This window comes from Canis aureus, chromosome 10 (assembly GCF_053574225.1).
Source record: "Canis aureus isolate CA01 chromosome 10, VMU_Caureus_v.1.0, whole genome shotgun sequence".
Classification (NCBI taxonomy): Eukaryota; Metazoa; Chordata; class Mammalia; order Carnivora; family Canidae; genus Canis; species Canis aureus.
Genome location: NC_135620.1, coordinates 54,495,213 through 54,506,408, shown reverse-complemented (window position 1 = coordinate 54,506,408; position 11,196 = coordinate 54,495,213). Strand labels below are relative to the sequence as shown.

Genomic DNA, 11,196 nt, shown 5'->3' with positions numbered 1-11,196 from the left:
TGTCTCTGCCTCTCTCTCTCTCACTCTCTCTGTCTCTCATAAATAAATAAAATCTTTAAAAAATAATAAAATAAAAAAGGCATACAAATTACAGAGGAAGAAATAAAGTTGCCTCTATTTGCAGATGACATGACTGGCTACCTAGAAGATTTCAAGAAATCTACCCAAAAAACTCCTAAAATTAATAAGTGAGTTTAGCCAAGTTGTAAGACATGATGAACACATGAAAGTCAATCATATTTCTCTACACTAGCAGTGTGTGGTTAGAAACTAAATTTTTTAAAATACCATTTAAGATAGCTCTCTAAAGTAACTTTATAAATGAAATAAAAATGATTAGATAGCAAATGAAATCCAGCAATATGTAGAAGGAATTCTATAGTTACTAAGTCCAGTAATTATATAAAAATATACAGCAATTACATAAAACTAATGTTATATGTCATAGCCAAGTTTAAACCAGGAATGAATGGTTTTTGCAATGACAAATTAATAAAAGTGACTTGTCCTAATTCATTGTGTTGAGTGTGGAAGAGGCAAGGTTATTTTTTTTAAAGATTTATTTATTTATTTATTCATGATAGACAGAGAGAGAGAGAGGCAGAGACACAAGAGGAGGGAGAAGCAGGCTCCATGAGGGGAACCCGATGCGGGACTCGATCCCGGGACTCAAGGATCATGCCCTGGGCCAAAGGCAGGCGCTAAACCGCTGAGATGCCCAGGATCCCCAAGAGGCAAGGTTATTAAACAATTTTCATAAAACAAGCCCATGAAAAAATGCTCGGCATCATTAGCCATTAGGGAAATGTAAATCAAAACCACAATGAGATGCCACTAGGATGATCGTATTTGGACGGACAGATAATCAGAAGTGTTGACAAGGGCATGGAAAAGTTGAAACTGCCATACATCACAGGTGGGAATGTAAAATAATGCATCTGCTTTGAACTTTCTTTTTTTCTTAAAGATTTTATTTATTCATGACAGACACAGAGAGAGAGAAAGAGGCAGGCTCCATGCAGGGAGCCTGATGTGGGACTCGATCCCGGGACTCCAGGCTCACGCCCTGGGCCAAAAGCAGGCGCTAAACTGCTGAGCCACCCAGGGATCCCGATGCATCTGCTTTGAAAACAATCTGGCAGTTTCTCAAATAATTAAACATAGAGTTACCACAGGATCTAACAATTCTACTCTGAAGTATATATACCCAAGATAAATGAAGGCTTATGTGAACACAAAAACTTGGACATGAATGTTTATAGAGCATTATTCACACCAGCTAGGAAGTGGAAACAACCCAGATGTCCATCTATTAATAGATACATGAATAAAATGTAGTATATCTATACAGCAGAATATTATTCAGCCATAAAAAGGCATGAAGTACTGGCATATGCAACGACATAGATGAACCTTGCAAATGTTATGCTAAGTCAAAGAAGCCAGTTAAGTCCCATATTAGGGATGCCTGGGTGGCTCAGCAGTTGGGTGTCTGCCTTCCACTCAGGGCATGATCCCGGGGGTCCGGGATCGGGTCCCGCATCGGGTTCCCTGCATGGAGCCTGCTTCTCCCTCTGCCTGTGTCTCTGCCTCTCTCTGTGTGTCTCTCATGAATAAATAAATAAAATCTTTAAAAAAAAACCAAGTCCCATATTGTATGATTCCATTTATATGAAGTGTCTTAAATAGGCTTATCAGAGACAGGAAGTAGACTAGTGGTTGCCTGGGGGCTGGGAAGATGACGGAGTTAGAGGGTGACAACTAAGAAGTTTAAGGTTTCTTTCTGGGGTTACAAGAATGTTGTAAAATTGATGGTGATAATGATCGTACAACTGTGAATGTACTAAGAGCCATTGAAGTGTACACTTTGGTTGAATTGTGTGGTGTGTGAATTACATCTCAATAAAGCTTTTTTTTAAAAAAAGATTTTATTTACTCATTCATGAGAGACACACACACAGAGGAGGAGACACAGGCAGAGGGAGAAGCAGGCTCCACACAGGGAGCCCCATGTGGGACTCGATCCCGGGATCCCCGGGCTCCAGGATCACACCCCAGGCTGAAGGCAGGAGCCAAACTGCTGAGCCATCCAGGGGTCCCACTCAATAAAGCTTTTCAAAATATATTATCATTCCATCATGCTATTTAATATTTCTGAACACCCTAACTTAAACCAAAGTATCATGGTTTTTTTTAACACCAGACTTCATACCTTAACAGAAAACACTGTTTAAGTAAGACAGAAAAATACAAACCCTTCTTTAGATATTGGTGTCTTGATGAAAGGAGGCTTCACTGATACTTCCCTGACATCAGTTTACACCCTTGTGTGACACCTGAGGCAGCACATTCTAGGAAGATATGGAATAGGTAAATGTGTATGTGTGTGTGTGTGTCTGTGTGTGTGTGTAAGCTGTTTGAAGAATAATTTTGAAAGGGAAGGTGGGAAAAGAGAACTAGAAGGAAATCACCACAGGTATATTCTCAGGTAGATTGGTTTTAGGAAAAAGGTTGAAAATCTGGAAACTGATTCCCTAAAAACTGTGCATGTCTGATATTCCCTTGGAAAGACTTCATGCTCCTGAGTTTGAAGATCTGAGTTGTAATTCAAAAGCCTTGTCTTTCCAGACCAACATCTCTGCTATGAATTGCTAAAGCTTCCCTTGCAGCTAACACCAAGATTTTGACTCTAAGTCCTGCATTCAGCTCTGCCAGCCTCCCCAGGGTGATAAGTCTCGAATGTTTCAGCCTTATGGTCTAATTTTAATGTGGGAAGGGCTTAAGAAGGAAGAAAGAGGAAGGAAGGAAGGACAACATGGATTAATATATCAAATGATCATCCTACCATGCCGAAGATCTCCCTTTTTATTTATCTTTTTTTCAAAGATTTTATTTATTTATGCATGAGAGACATAGAGGCAGAGACACTGGCAGAGGGAGAAGCAGGCTCCATGCAGGGAGCCCGACGCGGAACTCGATCCCGGGTCTCCAGGATCACACCCCAGGCTGCAGGCAGCACTAAACCGCTGAGCCACCCGGGCTGCCCAAGATCTCCCTTTTTAATAAGTCCCCGGTGATTCTGTCGCAGGAGGAAGAGGCCAATACTGCCCAGTACTGCAAGGGAAAGAATCAACAGAGAAAAGGACAAAGAGGACAATATTGTCAGGAGACAGTTTGGTAGCATGGTAGCAATAGAAGACAGAGTTGATTAGAGACGGATGAGAGATGGAGCCCGGGAGCACAGACATTTAGGACGATCAACTGAGGGAAAAGATGGGCAGGTGGGCCTCAGAGCTGAGGAGGGTTTGTTTCCAGAAAAAGAGGAACTTGAGAAAACTTATGGAATAAAGAGAAAAAATCAGGAAGGGGATGAGAGAGAGAAGGAATTGAGGGTCCTGAGAAGCTGTGAGGTGACAAAATAGGAGCGCCAGGGGAGGGGGATCAGCGTTGAATTGTGGAAGGACACCACTTCCTCTGAGATGCAGGAAAGTAGCAGCAGCTCTGGAGAGTTTTAGTGGATGTGGGATTGTTCGTGGAGCTCAGATCATTTGACCTCTATTTCTCCAGAGATCTAGGGGCAGAATGAGAAGTAAGCAGTTAAGAAAGAGGAGAGGAAAAGAGCGGGGCCTCAGGACACCAGAGAGGACTAGAGAATCAGAGAATGTGGAGAATGGCCTGGGTGGGGGTGGGCAGATGAGCCTGGTGGCCTAGGGGTGGGGGCAGCTGGCCACAGCGGCATGGACCCTTTTGTACTTTGGAAGACAGCAGTGAAGTAAGCAAAAGTGGGGGCTGCCCAGCGCTGAAGAAGTGAGAAAGGTGGGAGAAGTTCCGGAGAAGAGAGAGTCAGCTGTGAAGTCCAAGGTTCTCACCCACAGGGAGCAAAGTAAGACTTGGGCAGAAGGTGGGCTTTTTTTTTTTTTTTTAGAAGGTGGGCTTTGAAGCAAGTGGCCACCCAGCAGAGAGGTCAAGAAGATAATGCCAAGCAGGTCCAATAGGATTGAGAGGGAAAAAGGGGATGAGCATGTTTGAGCCACGAAGCTCTAAACTGTCCTGCACTATCTAATCCAGTGGTCCCTAGCCTCCTGGGGCCTTCTGTATTTAGTTAGTCCAAATTCATTTGCGCTGTAAATATAAATTATACACACGATTCCAAAGACTTAGGATGAAAAACTAAAAGAATGTTAAATATCTCGTTAATAAATGATTACACTGATTACTTGCTTAAATAATATTTGGACGTATTGGGTTAAATAAAATACATTATTAAAATTAATTTGACCTGTTTGTTTTTACTTTCATAGTGAAGCTTCTAGAAAAAAAATTTTTTTTTAGAAAATTTAAATTACGTATGTGGCTTGCATTATATTCCTCTTGCACAGCACTGATCTAGATACTCCCTTACTGGGGCATGGATTGTCTGTGTCATGTGGCCCCAACACCTGGACAAGGGACCTGCCCAGAGAGGCCTCAGTGAATGGTGTGTGTGTGTGAATTGATGAGTAGATGAATATGTAAATTAATGAATGAGTGAGTAGGTAAATGAGGATCATATATGGTTTTCAAGGACACGGTCATTTTCTACTCAATGGTTGAGGATTACATATTAGCACATCCATCCCTGAATGGAAGGGATAGTTAGAATTGAGGAAAGTGGGCAGCTCTGGTGGCTCAGCGGTTTAGCGTCTCCAGCATGATCCTGGAGACCCGGGATCGAGTCCCACATCGAGTCCCACATCGAGTCCCACATCGGGCCCCCTGCATGGAGCCTGCTTCTTCCTCTGCCTGTGTCTCTGCCTCTCTGTGTCTCTCATGAATAAATAAATAAAATCTTAAAAAAAAAAAAAAAAAGAATTGAGGAAAGCTCACCAAAGCTTTGAGGCAGACAGTCTCAAAGGGCAATCTGGGGGACCTTACTTGGTATAAAGACTCAAGAACCTGGACCCTTGCCACACTTCTTTTTTTCATTAAAAAAAAAAAAATGTACTCCTGTGGCATCTTAAATGCCAGGGAGTCTGTCCTAGGAATTTGTATGAACTCATTGAAACTTTCCATCACCCCAGGAGGTAGGCACTCCTAGTATGTCTCTTTTGCAGATAAGGAAACAAAGGCACAGAGATGTGTAGTTTGGCCAGGAGTTTTGTACCAGCAGGCGGTAGAACTGGCATTTAAACCAGGTTGACTGGCCCCAAGGGCCATGCTCCTAGCTACTACACCATCCTGTCTCTCTCATCCTGTCCTCTCACCTCACCCCCAGGTTCTCTCCAACAGAGATATAGTAGTCCCCCCCTTATCTGCTGGGGATCCGCTCCAAGATCCTTAGTGGATGCCTGAAACCACAGAACCCTCTATATACTATTTTATCCTCTATACACATCCCTATGATGAAGTTTAATTTATGAATTAGGCACACTAAGAGCTTAATGACAATAACAATAGAACAGTTTTAACAATATACTGTAATAAAAGTTATGTGAATGTGGTCTTTCTCTCTCAAAGTATCTTATTGTGCTGTACTCACCTTTCTTGGGATGATGTGAGATGATAAAATGCCTACGTGATAAGATGAAGTGAAGTGAATGGTGGGGGCGTTGCGACATAGTGTTGGGCTACTACCAAACTTCTGATGGTCAGGAGGAGGATCATCTGCTTCTGGGCTACAGCTGACCACAGGAAGCCAAACCACACACAAGGGGGGACTAGTGCATAGATTGCTTTTTTCCCCCCTTACTGATTTCTCCCCATCCCAGTCCCTCAGGCCCTGTATTCCTGGAGAAAGTTCTCAATGTAGTTTGCTTACTGAAGACAATTGTAATTGTAACTTCCCAACTTCCCCACAAATAAGACGCAAACACACCATAGCTTCATGGTCAAATACAACAGCCAAGTAACCTGGCCTCCTCTGTTCCCTCTACCCTTATCCCTGAGCCTTTCCCACACCATTTTCTCCATATCCCTCCCTCCATGTCCTCCCTCCCCCCAGCCCATGAGTCTCCTGTCCCAAACCTGGGATTGGCCCTCGCCTGTCTTCCTGGATGGACTCTAGGGGAGTGAGTGTTGGAGGAGCTTGAGGCTCCATAACTCCAAGCAAACACTTTTATCAGTCTAGCAGATGCCAGCGAGATGACTACAGGGGATAGAATGGGGGCTTTCCAGACACCACCTTGGCCAGCGCCCAGGAGATGCTTCAGTCCCACCCACCAGGGACTCCATTCCAGCCTCAGCTTGGATCCCTCCAATAACAGAGTAGCCCTGAATTTCTACCCACTGGGAGCAGCCCTAGTCCAGGATCTCTACTTGCAGGGCCAAACAGACTGGAAAACTAAGAAGGAACCAACAGGCCATCTTCCTCTATCTCTCATTAAATTGTGAACAATAATGCATTTACTTATTCTCCCACTTAAAAAGTTGTTTAAATCCTTTGAAGAATCTTGCACGGTAGCTTGGCTAGACAGCAGGCAGGACAGTCCAGTGCCTCCGGTGGGGGGGCCAGGGTTTTCCACTCGCCTGTCTTTTGGTCCAACAAGTAGGCATTTGGGTTGATGGTGTAGTCCTTTGTCTGGACATCGCTGGTTGTGGTGACACCCCCGCACACAAACACTCTGCTGTCTCCAATGGAGCATATAGCATGGGACACATCCAAGGGGCAGTTGTTAGGCAAGAGAGGCACCGAGGTGGTCGTCTTGTTGGCCTTTATCTTCTGCAGATTGATTTCCACACTCTGCCGGTGGCTGTGTACACAGAGGATGTTGTCCTGATGGAAAGAGAGCAGGGGCCGGTGGTTGAAGTCAATGGGGAAGGTGATACACTGGACCACATCCCCGGTGTTGGTGTCAAAGCAGTCCACCACTCCAACTCGGGAGATATAGCCCTTCACCAAGCACCGGCCGGTGACAATGTACAGGTTCCGGTCACCCTTGGTGATCACGGCTGTGCCATCCATAGGGATGCTCATTTTTCCTGCCAGGCACCAGGCCTCCTTGCGCTCATCATAGCGATAGATGTTGGAGACATACCGCCTTGGAGCAATGCTCCCACCCACTGAGTACACCGTCCCCCCGCAGGTCACCATGGTGTGGAAGACAAGTCCAATTGGCAGGTCTGGCAACTTGGTCCAGGAGTTGTCATCCATGTCATATCGCCAAGCCGTCTTCAGCCCTGAAATCTGCTCAGTGGTACCACCAGAGATGTAGATGTAGCGACCAGCAGAGGTGGCACTAAGTGCTGCTGCCCTGTAGGGCATCTCTGACAGCTTCAACCACAAGTTCTCCTGGATGATATAGGCAAACACTCCATCATTGAACTTGCCATGGGCCTTTTGGCCACCCAGGATGACCACCGAATCAAGCAGGGCCCCTTTCCGTTGGTAGCTCAACAAGCTGGATGGCTTCTCCTGCTTTCGGTCCACAAGGACACTCTCAATGAGAGTTGCATGGGCTGAGCTGTTCTCCATGCCCATCAACTTGTTGCTGGCAAACATCAGCGTCTTGTTGGAGACGGCATTGAGATTGATGTAGTTGAAGAACTTCTTGAAATACTTCTCCCGCTCGTCCTTCCGGAAGTACACCCAGTTGATGAGTGCGCTCAGTGCCTGGTCCTCATTGAGCACATGCAAGTTTTCGTCTCGGAGCAGGCGGCCAAAGATGACAGGTGGACAGCGCATGAAGTGCATACAGCCCTCAGGACTGGCCCAGTAGTGGAAGTTGTCACGAATGCCAGAGTAGGCCAAGTCTGATACCTCTTTGAGCTCAAACAACTCAGCCAAGAAGAGGTAGCGCAAGCAGTTTGCACGGCGGATGGACTTGATCAGGAAGTCATTACAGTGGATTCGCAGGCGTGGGGTGTTGAAATACTGGGCCCCGCGAAGGAGCTCCTCCACATTCTGCTCCGAGATCACCACCTTGCCACTGTAGAAGTAGTCCAGGAGCTGGTCCACCGTGGCTGGACTCAGGTAGTTGGGGTCAATGGTGATAAAGAGCTCATCGGTGGTCTTCATGTCATTGCTGGAGATGAGGCTCTTCACCAGTGGAGAGACAGCAGCCAGTACGTTGCGATGTGCAAAGAAAACATGGTGGTCCACAGTCAGGGCCATATCCCAGTACTCTTTGCGTTTCCTCTGTTTGTTCAGGTTCTGCAGCACAAAGCTGTTGTAGTTTTTCTCTGTGAATTCTAATTTCATGGTGCTTTGCTGGCTGAGGCAGAAGATCAGCAGCAGGTACTGGAGAACAGACTTCTCAGGTCTTTGGGATTCAGATTGATGGTTGTTTGCAGGGCAGTTGATCAGGGAGGAGGGGGGCTGGGAGAGAGAGTGATGTCATAGAATGGATGAGGTCATCACAATGCCAGACCCTGAGGCCTTTCTCACAGGCACAGGATCTTTCTCCTCTCTGATGCGTGCAACCTGCCAAGACTAGATACCCTGCCAGGACTTCAAGCCCTGAGTCCAGAGCTCAGGAGAAACTCAGAAGTGGATTGCAACTCTTACTTGGGGCTTTTAAAACTCAGTTCAAGGCTATTTCTGGAATGTTCCAACCAGTCTGGGTGGGGGTGGTATAGGAAGGGAAAAGAGGAAGCTCGGGGAAGAAAAGAGATTTTTGGATCTAGAAGAATCTTCCCACCTACAGGAGGGAAACAGGCCCAGAGAAGAGAAGGGACTTGCCCAAGATCACACAGTAGGTTTGGAAGCAGACCAGGGCTAGAAAGCCAAGTTTTCTAGAACTCAGTGTTCTTCATCTTTCCAGGAAGCTCCTAACTACCTAACTCTCCCCAGTCTCTGATTCTCAGGCCTCGAAGTACCTTTCTCTGCCAAGGCTCCTGGCCATCAGAGGAGAATTTCAGGCTGCCCTTTGCCTTCTGACCTTTGTAGCCATGGACACTATTCTCCTTTAAAACAGAGGAGAGGTAGAGGGCCCTGGTTGCAGCCGGGATACAGGAGTTAGCCACACCCTGGGGCATGGGAGGGCCTCTGAAGCCCTGATTATTTCAGTTCCACAGCCAACTGGGACCTTCTCCCCACATTTCCAAGGCTGTAGTCATGCAGCTGTGGGGGTTGTGGTGGGTCAGCTCTCCCCGTACACGTGTCACCTTGTACAAGTGGCTCAGACTCTAAACCTCAGTCTCTTCATCTGTGAGATGGGAGTGATGGTAACCACTTCGAAGAAGATTACGAATTTCAATGAGAAAATGACTAGAGAGTGTTAAGCACCATGTTTGCCTGTAGCGAAAGTTCAGTCCACGTTAGCTGCCCCTACTTTATTGATACCGTATTAGTTCCCCCAGCGCCGGTGTCCTTGGCTGCTCCCTTTGTCCGTAACCACCTGGCGTGGGCCGGTGGGTGTTTGGTGGTTGGGGGCGGGGGCGTCTGGAGCTCGGCTGGAATCCCGCGCCCCTTCGGGCGGCTCCGCGAGCCTCGTCCGGCCACGCGGGGGAGCTGGAGGGCCGCCTCCGGCCGCGAGTCCCCGCCCGCCGCCCGCTGCCCGCTCCCCGCTCCCCGCTCCGCCGCGGCCGCTCCCCGCGGGCCCCCGCGCCCGCCCCCGCGCCCGCCCCCCGCGGCGACAGGCCCGCCCGCGGCAGCGCCGCCCACGTTCCCCGCAAGGCCGCCCGCGCGGCTGCACCGGCCGGGGCCGAGCCCGGGAGAGGAGCTGGGGCGTCACCCCTGGGGGCCCGCAGGCTCCGCCGCCCCGGGGCGCGCGTGGGCTCCGCGAGTGCCCGCGGGGCCGAGGAAGGGCCAAGGGTCCCCGGAGCTCCCCCGGACGCGGCCGGCTTCGGCGGGGAGGGGAGGAGCCGGGCCCCACCGCGGCCCCGCCTCGGGGCGCCCCCGGCAAGGGCTCGCGGCGCTGGCCAGACGGCAGGAGAGCACCGGGGCCCCGACCCCGCTCCTGACCCTTAGCCTTCCTCGGCGCCCCTTCTAGGGAGGGTGGCCCCTGCAGCCTCCCCCTTTCCCTCCCCGCCTGGTCAAGTTAGCATTCACGTCTCCCTGCCGCCTTCTTCCGTTGCAGACCCGGCTTTTTCTTTGGGGATTTAGCAACTTGAAAACTATTTAAAAGTACTTACGTTTGGCTGCTGAGGCTGTTCCCCTTGACACCTGAACGGTACCGAGGCACTCAGTGTCTTGACATCTCTCTGCACAAGGCTGAAAACTTGTTTTCCCCATGAAAAGGAGGCTTGTTAAACGTCAGCCTCTCCACCACAGACTCGCTGTATGGTTGGGGGGCGGGTGTCCTCTGTTGTCTCCACTTGAGGATAACTGAGCTCTAAAGGCTTTGCCAGCCCTGATCTCGGGAGAGGTGGCAGCGATCTGGGTGCAGGTGAGACCTCTTGGTGTTGACTCCAGACACCTTTTCACTCCCCCTGGCATCTAGGCCTGCCCTGGTGAGGGTTGGCGGGCCTCACCTCCTGGGGCATTTCAACCAAGACTAGAGGCTGGGTGGGGTCAGGCCTGTTGTATCTGCCCCTTTGCCACCACACCCGGGAGCACTTTGGTGGAGGAGGTGGCTGTGCCCCCTTGCTTTTGTTTCAAGGGCCAGAACACCAGGGCAGGAAGGTCTCTCCAGTTAAGAAAGCTGGGCATAGGGTGTCATGGGCCTGAGAAGATCCAGTAGACTTAACTACATGTGCCAGACCTTGTGCAGTTGGACGGACTGCAGCCCAGAGTGGGGAAGGGCACCCAATTCTGAGAGTGGGGGGTGGCTAGAGCTTGGAGCCAGGTTCCTGGCTCCTTCCTCTGTCCTGCAGCTACAAAGGACAGCTAGCAATCTGGCTTGCCCTCTGCTTTTATAGAATTGTTGGAGTCGCTGTCTTGAAGAAATCCCTTAAAGAAGTGAAATTAGTGCCCACCTGCTCAGCCAGCTTTGTTGCCTGGCTTTTCTTCAGCCTAGAAAGCTCTTTTGGTCAGCTTTTTTCTTTCTCTAGCCAACTGAGGAAACAGATGCCAGACACTCAAGAGCCTGGCTGTAGGCCAGTGACCACCACCTGGTTATGCATGTGTGTTGGGTGGAAGGTATCCCTAGGAGCCACCAGGAAGTTCACTGACTGGTCACTCAGTCCCCGTTGCTCATGGAGGCTGCCCGGGTGTGGCCTCAGCCCAGTCTCTTTATTCCACCCACCCTCAGCTTCCTGCCCAGCTCAGGATTTGTGGCTTCCTTGGGGAGGGGACCCTAATATTCTAGCTTTATAGGGAACATCAGTTGACACATCACT

The 11,196-nt window shown here is 49.0% G+C and overlaps 1 protein-coding gene across 1 annotated transcript; it reads right to left on the bottom strand.

Moving 5' to 3' along the window:
• Positions 1-6,358: 6,358 nt before the first annotated feature.
• CCIN (calicin) lies at positions 6,359-8,899 on the bottom strand. The gene has a single exon (XM_077912522.1). It carries the CDS (start codon positions 8,174-8,176, stop codon positions 6,410-6,412), a length of 1,767 nt encoding a protein of 588 aa, XP_077768648.1. The 5' UTR covers positions 8,177-8,899; the 3' UTR covers positions 6,359-6,409.
• Positions 8,900-11,196: the final 2,297 nt, after the last annotated feature.